Source organism: Dreissena polymorpha, chromosome 9 (assembly GCF_020536995.1).
Source record: "Dreissena polymorpha isolate Duluth1 chromosome 9, UMN_Dpol_1.0, whole genome shotgun sequence".
In the NCBI taxonomy this organism is placed as follows: Eukaryota; Metazoa; Mollusca; class Bivalvia; order Myida; family Dreissenidae; genus Dreissena; species Dreissena polymorpha.
Window position 1 is genome coordinate 76000212 of NC_068363.1, and position 24019 is coordinate 76024230.

Here is a 24019-nt window from a genome sequence, read left to right on the forward strand (position 1 = left end):
TTCTAGAAACAGTTAGTGATGCTAAATACTTGGGTGTTAGCATCACATCTGACCTCAGCTGGAATAAACACATAAACCAGGTTACTGCAACAGCCAGTCAAACACTAAACTTCATCAAACGAAACATTCCCATAAAACACCCACGCATTAGAGAATTTGCCTTCAAAACCCTGGTCCGCCCACAACTTGAGTATAGTAGCTCAGTGTGGAGCCCACACACACAACACAACATAAACAAGATCGAGATGGTCCAACGCAGGGCCGCTCGGTGGGTTACAAATGATTACTCATATCACAACAGTGTCACACACATGCTAGACAAATTAGGGTGGCGTTCACTTGAGAACAGAAGGTATGACTCCCGGCTACTGATGTTCTATAAAATTGTCCACGGACTGGTTGCTGTACCAATGCCTCCCTATGTCACTCCTCCGACCCGGCTCACTAGACATTTGCACCCTCTTTCATTCAGACAAATCCCTACTCCAAGCAACTACTATAAATTCTTCTTCTATCCAGCCACTATTGTCCTATGGAACTCTCTACCAGCCAATATTGTACAGGCACCTACCCTGGACCAGTTTAGGCTGGGGGTGACCAAACTAGACCACAGTTTCTAAGCAGGTTGGCTGTTTTAAACCTTTTATCTGTATATTCCTTCTTTTAACTAACACTATCACCTTTGTTTCTATGTCTCACAAATACATTATGTATTACTTTTATCTCCTATACACTTCTTCCTTAATTTCCTAGCACTGACACGCACCTGCTTGTAATGCTAATTGTTGGCGACTAGCAGTATATATAGATAGATAGAGAAATCCCGAGTCTCGTTGGAATCGTGCATTGTAAAATATTAGTTGTATGTAACCCAAATCATGGGTGATAACTTGTTTTGCCAGCTGTCAAATAAAATAAAATGAATGCAGAGATGAGTTTAGAAGTCAGATTATTTACAATATGATGATATATATAGTTGCCTTATTAATATAATGTTAACGTTTTATGAAGGTATTTTTTAGATTTGTTTTGTTGTCTTTAGTACTGTGTTTGTTTCTTTTAATTATACAACTGGGTGTAAATCCGGACTGGATAAATCGGATAGCCGGTACTGGTAGCAATAAGCGCCGGCAATCGCGCATGCGTTACATTGTTGCGCCCATGTACGAATACCGTCTTCCATATAGACTACTGGTTTTTGAGTATTTCCCGGACACAATATCACGTATTTTAGTCTGATTTTGTAAATGTGCATAATCAACAGTGAAACTTTGCACTGAATTCTTTAGCCCCCGTTATAGGAGGTTTTTGTGTGACGTCACAAGAGGGGTTTTCCTTTACTAAAAATAGATTGGCCGTCAACTTCTTGATCGCGGCCAATTACATTGTATCAGAGTAAAGGTCGTCGGAAGACTTAATACTTACAATTTCACAAAACTATAAATACCCGTATTCTTTTTTAAAATAAGAATTTAATAAATGATATTTCAAAAATAATAAAACATATAATAATTTGAATATTATTATAAGTGGTGTGGATGCGATACTGTTATTTTTCATCAACGATTGAAATTTAGTGTAAGGGGTGCATTGAATCAGTTGTAAAACAAAGCCCTAAAATAGCTCAATACATTTCAATCTTGAAATGTATTTTTAATTTTCTTTTACATTGAATGAATTTTCGTTTCATTAACATTGAATGAAAATATTAATAAATTTAAGCATTCAAATTGAAAAAACACCTGCATATTTTGCAAATTGAACTGTCTTTGCATGTACACGTATATTGAAAACTCGTCTGTAGTGATAATGAGCGATACAAATCTTGCATTTTATGATACCATTAATCTACACAAATAAAATTTATTTAACGCAAGTATTTTATATCCCTATAATGACAAAACGCGATTGCTTGTTTTCACGATGATGTTTCGAACACTGCAGTAACGCACGATCTTTACACATTATAGCAGAGTTTACATTTGCAGGTACCCGTTAAAAAAGTTAATTGTGTAGCAGTAAATGTGTACAATATTTTAAATGTATAGTTATTAAACACTTTATTATTATGTTTGAACTGGCCAATATATATACTTAATAGTTCCTAGCTGTTAATCCATTTCAGACAAATGTCTATTTTTAAATATGTTCAAATATTTTATTAAAGCAACTGTTAAGTTTTTGACTTAATATGTCTAGTGATGACATGGAGGTATCATAAATTGTGTTTAATGACCAGACACATGTGGTTTATGCAGAGACCCCATACAGAGTCATACAAGTATAGGTCCCTGGGTTTATGACTCACTGTTTTCTTAGTAATTGTCTGGACAGTATCCGATCATATCGAGATAATTGGTTTGTGATAAAGAAAGGGGCAATTAAACACTGGGTTAAAATGCTTAAACAAAGAGTGTCAAAATTGGTGTGAACAATTAAATAAAAAACATTAACATTTATCAAGAGGATTTAGTTAATCTGTAACAAGGTAAGTTTTTACAGACAAATAGGTTCAAATCAGTTTCTATATGTTTATTACATAAAATCAATCAATTTGTTGTTTGTTTTCGTCCTTAGTTGTGTTCGTTCATTGGATTCAATTTAATCTGAAAGAATTTCAATTTCTCAGTATTTTTTGTTCTTCAAAAGGCTCGCGAATATGTTTGTAACCTTATCACGATGCGCTTCATCAATGCAAACAATAGCAGAATGGCCGCAGTTTTGACGGCCAAAATTTGAGCATGCGCAAACGTGACGTCATTATCGGAATCCCCAAAACCTCCTATACAAATTGATGGGTCTTTGAATCACTGTTTGTATCCAATGGACAAAAAGATGTTATCTAGCACAAAATAATATTTAGTCCACTAAAGTATCTTTTTATTATTAATTATATGCAATTAAAATTCAAAACTCAGAAGTGTAAGTTTTCTAATAATTATCTATAAATAAATCACAGTTATAGAGAAAAGCTTGATAAGCTTCATTTTGTTAGTTTTTTTCTGTGGGTTTCAATAAAACAGATCTCTTAATGTTATTATTGATTCAATGTTTAATTAAATGATTAATTTGTATTCACCTGTCTAAAAAATATTTAATTATCTTTTTTTTCAGACTAATTGCACATTTCCAGAGGCCATACCATGAATGGATAATCACATAACTTCATTTATTTTCACCCACAACTCCGCTACTTGAACAATGACTGCAGCTGAGAAGAAAATACGAGAGTTGGAAGCCACTGCCCATGTTCAACTGGTCAAACTGAAGACCTCGATGAAACCCAAAGCAGAGAATCTTAAAAAATCTCTCACTTCAGTGTCCTTCCTTACACTTGCCGTCAAAACGTTGGCACTGGTCTTGTTCTACTATGCCTTTTCTATTGGGCTTACCTTCTATAATCAGCGTTTTATCAAGGTAAACTTGTTAGAAACTTATGAACTTATTATGATATTTTATTAACGTCTTAACGTGATTTATTTGGCATAAAAATAACAATTTAAAAAAAAAAATTATAACACATTTATGTACTCACCACAAAACACTGACCTATCAATATTGAAGCATTAAATTTTATGCGAGGTATAAACACAAGTAATTGTTATTTCTATATATTTTCTATATTTTTACTGAACTTCACAAAAAGTCACAGAAACAATAATAAACACATTATTTTTAAAATAACCTTCGTTAAAGTTTGGTCATAACTTTTTTAATTGAAGATAGCAACTTGATATTTGGCATGCATGTGTATCTCATGAAGCTGCACATTTTGAGTGGTGAAAGGTCAAGGTCATCCTTCATGGTCAAAAGTCTAAAAAAATGCAATTCAAGGGAAGTAATTAGCTTTAAATTTCTAAACCTGATAATGATATATTGAAATTTTATTTCAAAGTGGCGCAATAGGGGACATTGTGTTTCTGACAAACACATCTCTTGTTTTGCACTCCCCCACATTGGTTCCTATGTTATTTTGACAGCCCAGACAGTAAAAAAACTCTGCAAAAAAATCTATTAAGCATAGTTAATGTTTTGGCTGTAAAATGTAGTAACCAATTACTGGAATAAACATACTATAATCATATAACAAATGTCCTGGATGTCTAAATAAGGAATCAACAAATGTTCGCCTGTGTAAAACACAGAATAGGAACCATCCCCCCGTATGCATGGTTTTTGTGATACCACCATAATTCCAGCTAATAGTAACTTTTGAACATGGCTGTCTCTTATAATCAGATTTATATAGACATACAATTTATGCACATATTTATTGCTACCCATCAGTACAATGTGCTGATAGGGTCAAACTGTTAATTTCAAGAAATGTTTAACCATTATTTTATTGTATATACCAGCAGTTTAATATCATATCAAACAAATCAAACATATCAAACAGGCAAACATATCGGCAGAACTCTGAGAAAATTGGGCTTAATACATGTGCATAAATATAAGTATCAGCCAGCACAGGCGAATGGGGGACAACACTTTTTGCCTGTATGGAGTTTTTTGTTTTAAGGAAGTCTTTTCTTAACAAAAATCCAGTTGCACAGGCTAATCTGGGACTGTACTTTACGCATATGCATGAAGCACCGTTTACAAGAGTGCATCTCATAACATTCATTACAGCACTGGAACATTCATTACAGCACTGGAATTACCCTCTCTCATTAACAATGGCCCACCTGGTTGTGAAGTTCATGATATCAGCTCTCATGAGGAACCTGATAGAGTGCAAGACTGGCAAACCTCGTGTAATACTTCCCTGGGGTGTATACTGCAAGAGAGTGGCTCCCGCAGGTATTCACGTTTAACCCTTTTCCCCATTGAGATGTTTCAGTGAGTACCATTACTACACAGCCATTTTAAAAATATTCTTTTATTTACTTTTAATGGGACTCGTTTACAGATTTTAGTATTTATAATTAACATCATTTATGTTTATACTAACGAAATTATAATATTTGAAAAAAAATAAAAAATTCCAGAAAAAATAAAAATAAACAAGCTTTCCTTTTGCAGATTAAAAAAAAACACAAATCATTAAAGAGCAAAGCCCATTCTACCAGTGGATCATTCCGGCCTTAGAACTTTGGAGCTGTGTAAATAAACCCTTTTCCACTAAAATATTCATTGGAACGATTTGTAACATCTTAGAAAATGAAATGAAATAAATGACTTTTTTAACTAGATTCACGTTTTAAAGGCCTTATTTCCAACCCTAAGGTATCGATGAGAAGCAGGGTTGGCATCAATCGACCGCCCCCGTTTTTAACTGGTTCAAACTGCCTTGGTCAATACTCCCAAAGTGGTCATAACTGGTCAATACTGGTCAGTTGAACTTTACCCCCAATTTTTATTAATATTTTATGCCTAATTAAACAATATTGATACTAAAAATTAAACAAACATGTTGCCAATAATGTCTTAAGCTTATAATTCCCACTATTTTAAACCTGTCCATGCAATTTGTAGGCCAATCTCTCAAAATTGTGCAAATTAGTCAAAGTTGGTCAATTGGATTTTTCTGGTCAATTGAACTTTTTTTTCAATTCTAATGAATTATGAATGCTCAGATAATTCTGTGCTTGGTTCAACAAGAACCTGTCAATTACTGTGTATTAGTTGTTCCTCATGCCCCACTTTCCCCACAGTCTTCTCACCTATACAGGTTGGGGCACCCAAAACTGATAATAGGGCCTTAATTGGCACCTTTTTGACACGACCCTTACTTGTCATGTATTGTTGCAAAGATTCTTAGAAATAAAATAGTGAACAAATCTTTTATTCTCCATTGATATACAAATAAAAAACATAATAAGAAATAATTATTAAAAGAAATAATTGAACAGAAGTGTCTAGAGTAGACCCACAACTGGAAAACATTATTTGTTGTCAAAATCAAGAACTTTGATTGATTATTCATTTGAATACCAATTGAACTTTAAAATATGAAAGGAAAAAAAACCTCTTAATACCGAAAGAAGACAAGTTGGAAGTAACTATTAAATTAATAGCAAGTAATCTCCTTTTGTTTGAGTGATATAAAATAGCCTAAGGGCAGATTTGCTTCATTGTCAATATCAGAGACATAACACTGCATGCATTTTATTACCAATTAAGGCTTAGGGGCGAGATTTATGACCCTAGAAAACACAAGAGTTCTGTTTGTCTATCTGCTTATCAAATAGATATATCAAAAGATAAGTGAAATACTTCGGTAACTACAATAGTAATAATACTTTAGTAACAGATGTGATACACTGAGATAAAGATATTGCCTTAGTCCTTATGAATTTGAGGCTGTTTCCAAAAATAATAAAGAAGTAATTTTTTACAGCTTTAAAGATTTTTTTTGCAATAAATAACTTTTTTTTATCAATTACAGAATAATTATTGATTTAATATAAAATAGCTCCTTTGTGATGTTTAAATGCTTCAATTTTCAATCGACCAGTAATGACCAGTATTGACCGGTTTAAGCCGGGTATTGACCGCCAGCCCGGTCAATACTCAATTGACCGGTTAACATGCCAACCCTGAATTTGAGAAGCAAACAGCATGAAACCTGATAAGACTGCCATTAACTTGCAGGCTGTTCTAGTTTTATGCTGGTTGCACATAGCTACAGGCTGTTCTAGTTTTATGCTGGTTACACATAGCTATTTTCACTTTGCTTCTAGGCGGAAAAGGGTTTAAGCAGATACTGTAAACTCACTATTATTTACTCACCATAATAAGTGGAACATTAATTTGAATTATTCTCAAATTTTAAACAAACACATTGGAATACAGCGATTGTTTTCCTTCTTTATAAAGTACCAGAAAACGACACTTTCCTAATTTGGAATAATCTACAAATGTCCCAATTATTGTCCAAAAAAAAACAATTGAAGGTTTCCAAATTTTTATATTATTTTTTTTTATATAATGCAACATTTATAACTCCAAGACACTTTTAGGTAATTATTGTTTATACAAATAAACTGCTTTATTCTGGAATATGCATTACAATATAAGCAATTTTGCTGAAAAAAGGTTAATGTCATTGATCATATTTATTTAAGTTCACATTATGTTATTGTTACCAACCTTAATATTTCAAATGATTGCTTTAGACCTTTACGAGTTGCAACATTTTCCTTTACAGCTCCAGTCAAAGTGCTGTGAAATAGATGTACTTTCTATTTTCAGGAATCACAAGTGCCTTAGACATTGGCCTATCCAACTGGAGTTTTGAATTCATTACTGTTTCATTGTAAGTATATGAAATATTTAGAAAAAATTCAGTACTTCTAGATAACAGCACATGTATTTGATATAAACATGTATAAGACAAAAAATAACGTTATTATTTGAAAATTTTTGCCTAGACAAAATATGATGCAAACAAAATGAAACAGTTGGGTTGTGTAAATTTGGATGATAAATGGTGAATGGACATAAGCACCTTGAACGCAAGCACTTACCAATTAGACGCAATGGTTGACTAATAACCTTGATAGATTTTTAGCTCACCTGTCACGAAGTGACATGGTGAGCTTATGTGACAGTGTGTGCGTGCGTGCGTCCGTCAACAATTTGTTTGTGTAGACAGTAGAGGTCACAGTTTTCATCCAATCTTTATGAAATTTGGTCAGAATGTTTATATAAATAAAATCTGGGTTGGGATTGTATTTGGGTCATCTGGGGTCAAAAACTAGGTCACTAGGTCAAATAATAGAAAAACCTTGTGTAGACAATAGAGGTCGCAGTTTTCATCCAATCTTTATGAAATTTGGTCAGAATGTTTATTTTGATGAAATCTGGGTTGGGATTGTATTTGGGTCATCTGGTGTCAAAAACTAGGTCACTAGGTCAAAAACTAGGTCACTAGGTCAAAAACTAGGTCACTAGGTCAAATAATAGAAAAACCTTGTATAGACAATAGAGGTCACAGTTTTCATCCAATCTTGATGAAATTTGGTCAGAATGTTTATCTTGATGAAATCTGGGTTGGGATTGTATTTGGGTCATCTGGGGTCAAAATCTAGGTCACTAGGTCAAATAATAGAAAAACCTTGTGTAGACAATAGAGGTTACAGTTTTCATCCAATCTTTATAAAATTTGATCAGAATGTTTATCTTGATGAAATCTGGGTTGGGATTTTATTTGGGTCATCTGGGGTCAAAATCTAGGCCACTAGGTCAAATAATTGAAAAACCTTGTGTAGACAATACAGGTCACAGTTTTCATCCAATCTTTATAAAATTTGATCAGAATGTTTATCTTGATGAAATCTGGGTTGGGATTGTATATGGGTCACTTGGGGTCAAAAACTAGATCACTAGGTCAAATAATAGAAAAACCTTGTTTAGACAATAGAGGTCACAGTTTTCATCCAATCTTTATGAAATTTGGTCAGAATGTTTATCTTGATGAAATCTGGGTTGGGATTGTATTTGGTTAGTCAGGTGAGCAATTCAGTACCATCATGGCCCTCTTGTTTTTAATTGGCGGACTGTAGCCCCATTCATAATTTGTTCAAACTGCTTGCATTAGCATCTTTAAGACAGTTTTTCCTGTAACACAGCTTACAGAGCAGCGATTGTTTTTCCCAATTGGAAAAAGTACTGGTACCAACCCAGTTAGGAAAAATGTGCGCGAAAAATACTGAAATTGGGAAAATTTGCGTCGTGAAATCTTCATATTTGGAAATTGGTGTAGTTGCTTTTTTGCTCCCAAATACTTAAAAATTGATAACTTACTGTTGTCAATATTATTATTACTTAAGTAAGGTTCAAGCTATAGAGCTGCATAGGGAAAATAATTTTTTTTACAGCAATTGGGAACTTTGTAGTTTTTTCTCATTGGGAAAGTTCCGTTTTCCGGTACTTTATAAAGAAGGAAAAAAATTGTCAAGAATTTTCTCTTGTTGAATGCATTAAATAATTTTAATTCATAAGAATATGTTAGCATGTAACAAACTAAAATTATGTTGATCTTTTCTTCAGATACACCATGTCCAAATCTACGGCTGTGATATTCATTCTATTTTTTGCATTGATAATGCGGCTAGAAAAATGGGTAGGTTTTGTATTTGTTGTATAAATGTATGACTTTATTACCAGGCCTTTTTCTGGCTTATCTATGAGTCCAAGTAACAGAGCCATTGCTACAGTAAAATGTAAAAAAAAAATCCCAATTTGAAAACAAATCCCACTTAAAAAAGTATCAGATGATAATTATCCACCGCCATAGGCGTAGGAATATTGTTTTGGCGTTGTCCCTCCGTCCATCTTTCCGTCCGTTCGTCCATCGGGAGCCATATCTTGGAAGTGCTTTGGCAGATTTCATTGAAACTTGGTATGAGTATATATATGGATAATAGGATGATGCACGCCAAATGGCATTGTACACAATGTGTTAATAACAGAGTTATGGCCCTTTGTATCTTGAAAAATGCTTTTGTGTGTGTCCAGAGCCATATCTTGGAAGTGCTCTGGCGGATTTCATTGAAACTTGGTATGAGTGTCCAGAAGCATATTGGCGGGGATATCAATTCAATGAATTTGATTCTTATATCTAAATTTTATTTAGTTTACATCTTAAAAATTATATAACTATAATTAAAACAATTTTGTTAATAAAATTTGAGGTATTGTAAAGAGTTATAGTAAACTTGTTATTTTATTAACCCTTAAAGCGCTGGAGCTGAATTTTAAAGGCCTTTGCAAACAGTTTGGATCCAGATGAGACGCCACAGAACGTGGCGTCTCATCTGGATCCAAACTGTTTGCTATTCTGATAGTATTCTTTGAAAAAAATCGAAGAAAATGCTAATTTTAGAAATTCAGCAGACGACATTTTAGCAGATGACAAATTACCCAGCATGCAAAGGGTTCAAGCAGAAAGTGTTGTGCTAGATAAGCCATAAGCACTGTCCACCAGAACTAAGCTGACCTTGATGACCTTGTGTATATTGTGTACCTATTCTTTCCCTTCCAGCGCTGGTCACTTGTGGTGGTAGTGCTGTTCATCGCCACGGGTCTGTTCATGTTCACCTACCATTCCACACAGTTCAACGCGGAGGGGTTCGCCATGGTGATGACTGCCTCACTGCTGTCTGGACTGCGCTGGACACTGGCCCAGGTCGTCATGCAGAAAAATGAGCTCGGTAAAAATGAAAAGAAAATGATCTGGGAAAATGGGGCTTAATGCATGTGTGTTGTGTCGTCCCAGGTTAGCCTGTGCATTCCGCATGTCTTAAGAATAATTAGGCATAGCATTTGTGCTTTGGTCTGTATTGGCAAACATTAATTGTATTAAAAAAAGATAAATTTTACAATGTAACTTATGTTATAGAAATCCTAGGTTTACCATAGGTTTTGTTATTTCAGGCATTTTTTGTGTGTTGTTAGACTCATATTGATGATGTAAGGGCATTTAAAGGAGGCAGTCTCAGTGAAAGTGCTAAATCCATTACTAGCCACGAGGTGTAACCAGAATGCCATCTAAATGAACAATAAAACATAGTAGATAGGTAAAACAGATTTATTAATTTATGCTTTTATGGAATTTATGGTTTAAAGAGTCTCTTATCAAGAATATCAAGTCAAGATAGTACCTGTCATCTCTGATTGGCCTGGGTGGACTGCACAGGCTAGATTTAGATGACACTTACGTACATGTTTTAAGCCCCGTTATCACATAGGGAGGTTAATGTTTTTTCGTGGACCTTAAAGAAGATCAAGAACTGGTAAACTTTAAATTGTGCGTACTAGTACTAGTATTTCGTATAGGAGGGTTTGTATCATTTTTGTCGGTCTCAAGTAATGATATACAATGTAAATAAATTGCCTGAAGCAAGTGCTTATTGTGATGACTGCCTTACTGGTTGTGTTCAAGTTATGAATAAGTTTGGTCAAGACTGACAAGGTTTCTGCTTCATCATTTCAGGTCTACACAATCCACTAGACACAATGTACCACATTCAATGTGTCTACTTCTTCATTTCAGGTCTGCACAATCCACTAGACACCATGTACCACATTCAATGTGTCTACTTCTTCATTTCAGGTCTGCACAATCCACTAGACACCATGTACCACATTCAATGTTTCTACTTCATCATTTCAGGTCTACACAACCCACTAGACACCATGTACCACATTCAATGTGTCTACTTCTTCATTTCAGGTCTACGCAATCCACTAGACACCATGTACCACATTCAATGTTTCTACTTCATCATTTCAGGTCTACACAACCCACTAGACACCATGTACCACATTCAATGTGTCTACTTCTTCATTTCAGGTCTACGCAATCCACTAGACACCATGTACCACATTCAATGTTTCTACTTCATCATTTCAGGTCTACACAATCCACTAGACACCATGTACCACATTCAATGTTTCTACTTCATCATTTCAGGTCTACACAACCCACTAGACACCATGTACCACATTCAGCCTTGGATGATTGTAGGCCTCATTCCATTGTCCGCAGGATTTGAAGGTAAACTGTAGGCTTATATACAAAAAATAAATCGAGGATAATTGTTGGATTTGGTGGAATATTGATTTTAATTCACTCATGATCATAGAAAAATATTTTTTCACTTGTGGCGCAATCAAAAAAAAAATTCCAACAAATTTTCTTTTTATTTTATGCTTTCAAGTGAATATTTGTGTATTTTTGCCATTCTGGACAATATAATGCCCAGTTAGGTGCCCCCATGTTAGTACATGTATGTTCGAGGGAAGCTTATCCATTTGTTTTTATAAATATTCAATGCAAAGTAATCGCCCTTGGTAACATTGGGGGGTCACAACTGGAAAACTAACGATATCTTAAAATAGGTCCGGTCAAACAATGAAAATTATCGATAATTTTCAGTTATTTTTCACTGTTTGAAACAAATGAAATATCAGTTTTAATTCACTGATATTTCTCTATAAAGCATCGGAAAGCATAAAAGAAAATGATTTTCTTTCATAACAGCTGATGCCCTTATTCATTGAACTGTTTCCAGGACCTGTTCTTTAAATATTTATTTGGCTTTTGCAGACAACTCCATGTATTAAAATTGTATTAAATAAAAGTAATATATAGGTCTTAACTCTTGAGTTATGATTGCTTTTGAACTTTAAACTTCATATAATGCAGTGTTCCCTCCGGTTAAAATTATCAGAAGCAAAATTTTCTTTAGAATTTTAAAGTTTTGTTTTTGTTTTATATTAAATGGAATTTGATGAAGAAAAAGTGGTGTAGATAAGGAAGGGTCAGGGTTATGTTATCTCATTTCTTAATTCAATTTGCTGCTTTGTAAAGATTTTATTATTTGAGTTATAGTCCTTAAAATTAAATTTGGGAAAAAAATGTATAATGCATGTGCCCTAAGTGTCATCCCATGATAGACTGTGCAGTCTGCACCGGCTAATCATGGTCCACATAGACTGTGCAGTCTGCACCGGCTAATCATGGTCCACATAGACTGTGCAGTCTGCACCGGCTAATCATGGTCCACATAGACTGTGCAGTCTGCACCGGCTAATCATGGTCCACACCTGCTAGACTGTGCAGTCTGCACCGGCTAATCATGGTCCACATAGACTGTGCAGTCTGCACCGGCTAATCATGGTCCACATAGACTGTGCAGTCTGCACCGGCTAATCATGGTCCACATAGACTGTGCAGTCTGCACCGGCTAATCATGGTCCACATAGACTGTGCAGTCTGCACCGGCTAATCATGGTCCACATAGACTGTGCAGTCTGCACCGGCTAATCATGGTCCACATAGACTGTGCAGTCTGCACCGGCTAATCATGGTCCACATAGACTGTGCAGTCTGCACCGGCTAATCATGGTCCACATAGACTGTGCAGTCTGCACCGGCTAATCATGGTCCACATAGACTGTGCAGTCTGCACCGGCTAATCATGGTCCACATAGACTGTGCAGTCTGCACCGGCTAATCATGGTCCACATAGACTGTGCAGTCTGCACCGGCTAATCATGGTCCACATAGACTGTGCAGTCTGCACCGGCTAATCATGGTCCACACCTCATCCCATGATAGACTGTGCAGTCTGCACCGGCTAATCATGGTCCACACCTCATCCCATGATAGACTGTGCAGTCTGCACCGGCTAATCATGGTCCACACCTCATCCCATGATAGACTGTGCAGTCTGCACCGGCTAATCATGGTCCACACCTCATCCCATGATAGACTGTGCAGTCTGCACCGGCTAATCATGGTCCACACCTCATCCCATGATAGACTGTGCAGTCTGCACCGGCTAATCATGGTCCACACCTCATCCCATGATAGACTGTGCAGTCTGCACCGGCTAATCATGGTCCACACCTCATCCCATGATAGACTGTGCAGTCTGCACCGGCTAATCATGGTCCACACCTCATCCCATGATAGACTGTGCAGTCTGCACCGGCTAATCATGGTCCACACCTGCTTTTGTGAAATATTTTTATTTCAAGGATATATCTTCTAAATGAAAATCCTGTTTGGCAGAATTTGTAGTCCCCGATTAGCATGAGCAGACTGCACAGGCTAATCTTAAATGACTCTTGGATGACGCACATGCATTTAGCAGTTTTCTTAGAAAGTACCCAATATTTTTATTCAGGCATACCATTGTCAACGACTGACCAATTTTTCCGGTTCAGTGAGTACGGCGTTCTACTGCGCAACTGCGGCCTGGTGTTATTGGGAGCCCTACTGGCCTTTATGCTTGAGTTTTCAGAGTATCTCCTTTTGTCACAGACCTCCAGTCTCACACTGTCCATCTCAGGGATTTTCAAGGTGAGTTGAGGAGACTTTTGTGCCTCTTTCTATCTTTGAAAACTGGGCTAAATGCATGCGTAAAAAGTTTTAGGACGACTTTTTTTGCTTAAACTGTTTTTTTTATTAGACGATATTTCTTTTAAAGGGCAATATCATTAAAGCAGAAAGTGTCGTCCCTGATTAGTCTGTGGGGAACACACAGGCTAATCTTGGGCAACACTTAATGCACATTTATTGTCCCCTACCGGTGAAACTGGAGGGGACTTATGGTTTGCGCTCTGTGTGTCAGTCAGTCTGTCACACTTTTCTGGATCCTTTGATAACTTAAAAAGTTCTTCATATTTTTTTATGAAACTTTAAACATGGACAGATGGCAATATGGACATTATGCATGTCATTTCATTTTGTTCCTACGTCAAGAATTCTGGTTTCACCGCTAGGGGACTTTTATTGCTTGGCAATAGTCTTGTTAAACCTCGTTTTCCTAGAGACAGGCTTGCTTAAAATTTCAAAATTGTGAAAGGATACCCATAAAAAAATCCAGCCTTCCCTTGATAAGGAAATGATGCCAATATTTTCAAACAAAAAAATCTATTTGCTGTTTGGAAAATATGACAATATGGGGATTCACTTCGAATTCGGTTTTACGGCTAATTGGCTGAATCTGGTTGTCAGACTAAACGTTAAAAAAAACACATTTCTAACGCATGCTACATGTACCATTTTATCTCGTTTCAGGAGGTGTGCACGCTGTACATTGCTCACAAAGTCAATGGGGACACGATGAACATGGTGAACGGCATTGGGCTGATTGTGTGCCTTGTAGGGATAACTCTGCATGTAGTTATAAAGGCAGTCAATAGTGAGTTGTCTTTTCCTTGTTTTTCTGTATCATAAAAGCAATTTGCATGATAAGGATTGAACTGCATTTAGTCGTTAAGTGCATAGTAAATTTTCTTTTTCTTGAAATTTGGGCTTAATTAATTTACATAAACTCTCTTCCATGATTAGTTTGTGCTGTCTGAACAAGCTTATCAAGAACGACACTTTCTTTAAAGACTGGATTTTAGTAAAATTAGAGACTTTCATAACAAAAAAGATACGTAAAATCAGACGTCCCTGATTAGCATGTGCCGACTGCACAGCCTAATCTGCAACAACACTTAACGCCCATGTATTAAACCACAATTTTCCAGAAAAAGGCTTTTTTAAAGCTTCTTTCAAGTCATCATATTAATTTAACCAATGATATATTTCAGATAGAGAAAAATCCTTATCTTCGCCATTGCGAGAGGACAGTATTCAAATGCTGAAGATGGATAACACTGCAAATATCAGTGACGATGAAGATGAAGAAATATACAGTGTCAAGGGAAGATTACTTACAAACTGAATCGTGCAATTGATTTATATTTATGAGCCTTACTTTGGGAAAACCGGTCTTCATGCATGTGCATCAAGTGTCATTCCAGGTTAGCCTGCGCAGAAATCACTTGCCATTCAGTGACAACACTTTCCACTTTAGTTGTGTTTTTTGTGAGTCTCTGCATAGCTAAAATCCAGTTTAGGTGGAAAGTGTCACCCTTGATTAGCCTGTGCGGACTTCTTATGCTTATCTGGGACGACACTTTACCCACATGCATGAAACCTCATTTTTCCAACGTGAGGCTTATATATAGAATTATTTGAGTCGCATTCTGAGAAAACTGGGCATAATGCATGTGCATATGTCGTTCCAGATTAGCCTGTGCAGTCCGCCTGAATTTGATTTTTGCTAAGAAGAGACTTCATTTACACGAAAAATGTCATAAAAGTGGAAAGTGTCGTCTCTGATTAGCCTGTGCCGGCTGCACAGGCTAATCTGGGACGACACTTTACACACATGCATTATGCCCAGTTTTCTCAGAACAAGACTCATTTTTGTAAGGGCTACATGTGTACATATTTATTAACATATTCGTGTTGTTTTGGAGTTTTAAAGTATTATGTAATGAGTGGGACACAGATTAATGTATTGAATTTATATAAATCTGCCTAATATCTTGATTCATTCCTTGTTTTATCATATTTTAAGTGTATATGATGTATTAAATTAGTATGATTATAAATAGTTATACTATATACTATATAATAGTATAACATCAAATGAGTTATAGATTATCTTTTATTAGATGTAAATTAATCTAAAATGTTTGTTATGTTATATTGAGGGCGCTTATTGTTAACAATATAAATAAATTATCACTATATTGTAATTTTTGTTGCGTTGTGCCATACTAGGTCTGACGTATCCAAACTGTGTAGCTCCAGATAAGCCTTTGTATCTATGAACTGTTGACGAGGAGCCATAATGTGTGCTTATGAGACCACAAAATATCAGGCTAATCAGGGACGACACTGTCCATCGCAACTGGATTTTCGAGACATCCTTTAAACGAAAAATACAAGTGCCCACGAAAAAGTAATATTCTGACAAACCTCAACATTTTATGATGACGAATATTTATTATTTTACAGTGTTTGCTGTTTCTTCAACATCTACCATGATTAATTGTTGAAAGAAATATTGTTTTATCCTGACACAATTGGAAGGTTTCAAAACATCAACTAGACTCTGAACAAATGACCAGCGCTCTGGGAAAACAGGGCTTAATGCATGTGCCGAGGGTGTTGTCTCAGATAAGCCTGTGCAGTCTTCACAAAATCAGGCACAACACTTTCCGCCTAAACTGGATTTGCCTTTAGAATATACTTAACTTCAACAAAATAATACCATGTGAAAGTTTTGTCCCTATTACGCAAATGTATGAAACCAGGTTTTCCCAGAAAGTGATTAAGATGTTTCAGCAATTCTTACGACATACCAATTGACAAGAATAAAATCTAGCCCAGTAATGTATATTTCGTTTTAATCTAATAACCACAAATTTTGTTGACTTAGCGAAACATAATTGCGAGTACGACCAAGGCGTTTTCGACTACCCTGCGTGCTCTTGATGTCCTGTATTTATATATACGTTCGTCAAGCTTGAGATACTGATAGGGTAGGGTTTCATCATGTATGTGCGAAGAGGAAACGCGTCCGGACAACATTCAATTCAGTAAAACTTTCCGGCATTCTTTCGCTAAGTCGATACCGCGACGATAGCCGTCCGAGGATCGGTCGGTTGTCGTCCGATTTACATTCTGACTCCCAAAAGGTTTACTTAAACTGTCCGATTGCCAATTGATCATCGGTCGATGCTCGTTCGGCGCCTTTAAGGGCCGAGTTTGTGTCACTCATCGGACGACGGACGGCCCCGACGTGTCCAGTCTTACCGATGCCTGGAGATCGAACACATCGGCCGAAGATCGGATTAGTTGTGACCTAGGCATTAGATAAGAAGTCTTCACTAAGTGGTTATAGGAAAAACTGTGTCAAAGCTTTAAAACACAGATATTCGAATTCCTTTTCGGTAGTGGAGTCTTTCGCTGTATCAATGTATTTTAAGTTAACAAAATAAATGTTCAATCAGACATTAAATATCGACTTTATATTACTCAGAAAAATATGATGCACTAATTAGCATTTAAAATCCTTCTAAAATATATGAAATGGTCGCCCACATGAGAACATTCCCCACGAATTAAAAAATATATCAACTATGCGGGAAATCTTATAACCAGGCAATTATTTATTAATGAAAGTCGACTGCATCGTCGGAACCCACGGTTTGTATTCCGTTATCACTACATAATAATCACGACGCATAATGGTTGCAACTGCATATAAAAGTAAAATAGTTTCAGATCAAAAAATATGTAGTGTTTGCAACTTTTTCTTATTGTATATAAATCAGTGTTATTGTTTATTTATTAGATATTGTACATATGGTTTACAGTCACGAATGTAAAAGAAAATACATAATAAAGATTTTAAAATATTATATTTTAAAATAATTTTCATGTGCCCCGCACAGCCAAAACAGCGATGACACTTTTCGCGTTGATCATCCCCACGCATTTCGGAAAGCATGGGGATTATGTGGTTATCTCCGCCGTCCGTCCGTCCTGACCACTATCTCCTCCTACACTATTAGCACTAGAACCTTGAAACTTACACGCATGGTAGCTATGAGCATATGTGTGACAGTGCACTATTTGGAATTTTGATCTCACCCCTGGGTCAAAAGTTATGGAGGTTGGGGTGGGGCCGGGTCAGAGATTTTCACTAATTTTACAAACAACGTGCCGCGTGGGGATACGCGTCGGCCTCTGCCGCGCCATTTCTAGTTGTATTTGTCGTTGATAGGAACTCTCTTCGAAGAGAAAATCTAAGCGGACTGCATAGGCTCATTTGTGAATAGGGGTTTAATGCATGTGCGTTAAGTGTCGTCCCAGATTTGCCTGTGCAGTCTGCATAGGCTAATCAGGGACGACACTTTCCGCTTAAACTGGATTTTTGTTACGCAGAGAATTTCTTTAAACGAAAAATATCATAAAAGCGGAAAGTGTCGTCTCTGATGAGTCTTGGACAACACTTCACGCACATGCAGTAAAACCCGTTTTTCCAGAGCGAGACCCAATTAAAGACTTATTTTAATATAAAAAACTTCATGTGTATATAGTTAGTAACATATGTTTGTTTTGTTTTGGATTTTGAAAACTTTAAAATATAATGTTATACGTGGGACGAGGATTTTTTAGTGAATTGAAATAATTCTGTCGAATTATTGATTAATTCCGTGTTTCATGATATGTTTAGTGTATATGATTTATTGAATGGGTAAGATTATATATTCGTACACTATGTAATAGTATAACATCAAATGAGGTATATATCTATAATTTATAAGTGCATGCAAATTCGTGTAAACCGTGTGTTTTATATTTAGGGCGTTTACTTCGGGCAAAATAAATTTATGATTGCTGTACTATGAGAAAAACGTTGCAAGTTGAGTCGCGTTATGCGAAAATGGGCCTTAGGACATTAATCGGTGATAAAGTAGCTCCGGCCCAGACGGCTCTTATCCGCAGGCTTATCTGAAGCTACGCGGACCGCATATGATTTACCCATTATCGTTCTACGCGGCTCATTTTTTCCTGCCCGGAAGCTTTGCCATCCCTTTCTTCTATTTCGACTTAAAAGTGAAATCAATCTGATGATTGGTTCATTTAATGTTTATCATTAATCAAACATGGTACCAATCTTATATTCAAATATGGCACATTTTGAAAGAACAGAACAGAACAGAACAGACAGTTTATTAAGACTTATACATAAGTACATCGTCTTTAATGCATATAATTATAAATAAAGTAATGTCACGTATCCTTATACTATAGTAGGTAACCAAATCAATATAATGATGTGTATATGTTAGTAAGTAAAATGACATTTCAGAACTAAATTCAATGAAATGACATTTTTAAACAAAATAAGAACAGAGATAAACAACGATTTTGACAAGGAGAAACATAATAATGTTAAAGGCAGCAAGGACAAACTATTACAAATACTATCAGTGACTGCAAAGTGATACATACACTTCTTTGAAGAAAGTCAAACTATAATTCAGTGGTATTATTTAAAATAGCATTTCGTACAGATAATGCTTCCTTAACATATTTACACACGTTAAATATTTCAAATTTACAAGTTGATGTTAATAAACTATGGAACTTAACAACCGATGGATTCACGAAATAAAAACGTTTAATGAATTTTTGCCGTAGAAAACGGTAACATGAACAAACACAAATAAAATGGAATTCATCCTCTATATCCTGTTGATTACAACAAAGGCAATAACGTTCTTCACGGGGGATATTGTTGCGTGAGTATCTTCCTGTCTGAATTCTCAATGGATGGGCGGAAGCCCTTAATTTCACAAAGTATAAACGTAGACTCTTGGGTAATAAATCTAAATAGTTTTCATATTCAAGAGTAGTTTTAAACATTCTATACATATCTAGAGTAGAAACTCTATTCATATCACCAAACCATTCTTGCTTAAAGGTATCAATAATTCTGCATTTAAATTCACAAACAAAAGCATGACTATTAGTTATATTTGCTGCTTCAAAAACATAGGAAAATCCGTAATCGTTTAACAATTGTTTAACATTTGCAACCCAATTGTTGCATCCCTTATTACAATCATTTAATGCTTGAATATACACAGTTTGTATTATAATATTTTTACTGTTAATAATTTTTAACCAATACTTAACAATGCGTACGTATCTATTTACATATAATGGATATCTGCCTAGCTCACCATAAACTGTAGCGTTACATGTGCTTATTTTCACATTTAACAATCTCTTGCAAAATTTTAAATGAATGCGTTCGATCTCTTTTGATTTATTGAAACCCCATATTTCAGAGGCATAACAACAAATAGATCCAACAAAAGAATCAAACAACTGGCAAAATAATTTCGGTTTAAGATCATACTGCTTACATTTATAGAGTAAAATATTCATAGCCTTAAGGGCTTTTCCAGCCAAATGTTCTTGATTTAAAGTGAAACTACCAGTGTAATTTAAAACAGTGCCGAGATAATTAAAATTATCTACGATTTCTATATCTTGGCCATTATATGTCCATTTTTCATCATTTCGAATTTTACCCCTTTTACGAAAAACCATTATTTTTGTTTTTGAAGTATTCACATTAAGCCCCCATGTATTACAATAGACATATAGGTTATCTAAGTGGTTCTGTACTTCTTCTGGTGATTTACCTAGAATAGCCATGTCATCCGCAAATAATAATAAAATTAAGGTTATGTCGTCTATATTTAGGCCAGACAATGTGCTATCTTGCAAAAATAGTTCCAAATCTTCTACAAACAGTGAAAAAAGAATCGGGGACATTACCTCCCCTTGTCTTAGACCGACAGCATAACTAAAGTATTCAGAATATGATGTACACGACTTGACACAAGATTTAACATTTTCATACATATTCTTAATTATTCTCAAAAGTTTACCTTGTACACCAGATTTATACATTTTTAACCATAATGCATTGCGATATATACTATCAAAACATTTGAGCAAATCAACATAAATAACATACAAACGTTTGTTTTCATTTAAATAATGCTGCACAACAGACAACAAGATATAAATAGCATCAACAGTTGAACATCCTTTTCTGAATCCAAATTGGGCATCAGAAATTTTAGCATTGTCTTCACAAAACGATTCGATACGTTTGTTTAAAATGGTTGTAAACAACTTAGAAAAACAACTAACAAGTGTTATCCCTCTGTAATTACTAACATCATCAACAGAGCCTTTTTTATGAAGAGGTATGATAACTCCTTCTGTCCACTGATCGGGGAAAAAGCCAGAAACTAAAATACTATTGAACATGTCACATAAATGATTTGATAAAATATCCAAACTTTCAAGAAAATATTCATTTAAAATAAAGTCACTACCAGCCGCTTTATTACGTTTTAAGCGTTTAACTGCATTCCTAACTTCATCTAATGTTATCGGCTGATCTAGTTCTGGAAAAGTACAATTTTCCTCATTAAAATTATTATTTGAACAAAATTCTTCAGCTTCGGCATTATTAGTATGATTAATAGTATTACTCAAATTTTCAAAATAATCCTTGAATGCATGTATTGAAATTTTATTGCCATTTATTTTGTTTTTAGATTTAAAATATTTCCAAAATTCCTTCGGCTTTTTACTCTTTAAATTTTCAATTTCTATCATTTTTCGTTTAAATGCATCTCTTTTCTTTTTGTTAATTAATTGCTTATAAATACTTTTCTTTTCACACAACGTTTTCCTATTTATATCAGACTTAATACAATTAAAACATCGTAAAGCGTCATGGTATTGATTTCGAGCAATTATACATTCGTTGTCAAACCAATCAGCGTGTTTTATACAACTGTCAACAAAGAACGTGGGTTTATTTTTGTAAACACGAGATTTTAAAAACAACGGATCCGCAACGTTCCGGATTGTAGTAGTTAATTTTTCTACAGCTACGTTAATTGAAAGTTTTCTTGTACAATCAATATTTTCAACAATTTCTGTCAATACGGGAAGTCGAGAAATAATTCCTGAACGAAATTCATCTCGAAATGTATTGTCCCATTGATATTTAACATCAGTGAAAGCATCATAACAAGGCGAATAATTATTACAATACAATGAAAACTGCAATGGTGCATGATCGCTCCATTCGTTAAAATCACAAACAGTAAAGTTTGCTAACAATGGAAAATTGCTTTCTGTAGTCAACAGATAATCAATCACTGAAGAACCGTTATTTGAGAAAAATGTGGGTTTACAACTATCGCCTAGTCTACCATTGATAATACGTAATGTAGAGGACTTACACAGATCAAGTAATTTAATGCCATGACTATTTTGTATTTTATCTATTGAGGCCCTGGCAAAGGCTTGGTCTGGTGAATAATCGACATCATCATGTTCGGTATTAATTGTACAATAAAATCAATTTTATTACCGATTCTACTATTCAAATCGCCTGTTATAAAAACATTTCCAATCTCAGAAAAATATGTGATATCATTTTCTAAAAATATCAAAAAGATCAACATTAATTGTATTTTAGACTGGTGAGTCCTCTCCCCATATATAGCTTCCACATATGTAAATATCACGGGCCGTATTAAAAAACGCATGATTTAATTTGATCCAAATAACTGTGTCATAATGATTACGTATAATTTCAATTCCATTTTTTAAATGATCTTTTATATAAATAGCAATACCACCGCTACACCGCTATCTTGAAAGATAGTTTTCAATATAAAAAGTGGCTGGCTTTATTCAATGAACGTATAGATCTTTTATTTTTTTATCTGATGTCAGGTTTGATTCTTTTCGTAACGTCCTCGGGCTATGGATGTGCCTAAAAATATGACTATGCCAAATGATGCCCGAGTTTAAAATTTAATAAAAAATAAGGCAATGATATGGTGAAATCGCTTTTAGTTTTAATTTACCTACTGTGGAAATTTATGGAAATAAAATTGCTGAACGTACTGTGGATCATGAGGCTGCCAAAATCTAGATGATACTGGTACTGCATTAACATTAAACGATAAGTAAATATTTGCGGATGCTTCAACTACCACCATGAATACTTATTGAAATGTGTATCCCACCCTTTTGGCGTGTTTCCAAACTTCAACAAAACACTAAACATGTGACCCTCGATCTGGGAGAACAGGGTTTTATGAATGTGCTCGAGCTGTCGCCCCATATTAGCCTGTGCAGTCCACACAGGCTAATAAGGGACGACACTTTCCGCCATATCTGGATTTTCGCTAAGAACAAATTTCCTTTAACCGAATAATAACAAACCGCCTCTGGTTAGTGTATGCGGACTGCACAGGATCATCTAGGGCGGCACATTACGCACATGTGTTAAGCCCGGGTTTTCCAGAGCGTAGCCCTTGCCCTTAAAGCTGTTTATGTGACACTGGTGAAGCATGTCCGGTCTGTAAGTTTGTCATTCATCGAACAGTTCATGTTCAGTAACTTGCCAGCCAGTATTTACAGTGTTCCACACTCAAAGTGAAGGTAACACTTGAAAGTGAACGCTCAAATATGAGCATCATACAACTACCGGTTCCTATAGTCAAGGCAATAATAGGCCATTTCTTTCAAGGGGAAATGTGTACAGGCCGTCATTATAGGCCAATTCTTACAAGCCGTCATTATATGCCAATGCTTACAAATCGTAATTATAAGTCGATGCTTACAAGTCGTAATTATAAGCCGATACTTACAAGTCGTAATTATAGGCTGATAGTTACAAGTTGTAATTATAGGCCGATACTTATAAGTCGTAATTATAAGCCGATACTTACAAGTCGTTATTATAGGCCGATACTTACAAATCGTAATTATATGCTGATGTTAACATTTCGTAATTATTGGCTGATTCGTAAAAGTCGTTATTACAAGCCGATACTTACAAGTCGCACTTATAGACCGATGCTTACAAATCGTAATCATAGGCCGATTCATGCAAGCCGTAATTATAGGCCAATGCTTACAAGTCGTAATAATAAGCCGATACTTACACGTCGTAATTATAAGCCGATACTTACAAGTCGTAATTATAGGCCGATACTTACAAGTCGTACTTAAAGAACGATGCTTACATGTCGTAATGATAGGCCAATTCGTACAAGCCGTAATTATAGGTCAATGCTTACAAGTCGTAAT

The 24019-nt window shown here is 35.4% G+C and overlaps 2 protein-coding genes across 5 annotated transcripts in view; one reads left to right on the top strand and one right to left on the bottom strand.

Moving 5' to 3' along the window:
• The window catches only part of LOC127845395 (uncharacterized), a 232783-nt gene that overhangs the window by 130112 nt on the left and 78652 nt on the right, over nucleotides 1-24019 (bottom strand). The window lies entirely within an intron of this gene.
• On the top strand, nucleotides 871-16365 carry LOC127845403 (solute carrier family 35 member C2-like). The gene is made up of 10 exons (XM_052376291.1): nucleotides 871-1011; nucleotides 3115-3417; nucleotides 4653-4803; nucleotides 7198-7261; nucleotides 8998-9070; nucleotides 9992-10160; nucleotides 11423-11506; nucleotides 13644-13819; nucleotides 14540-14663; nucleotides 15061-16365. The coding sequence occupies exons 2-10, from the start codon at nucleotides 3202-3204 to the stop codon at nucleotides 15192-15194; spliced, it is 1191 nt and encodes a 396-aa protein (XP_052232251.1). The 5' UTR covers nucleotides 871-1011; nucleotides 3115-3201; the 3' UTR covers nucleotides 15195-16365.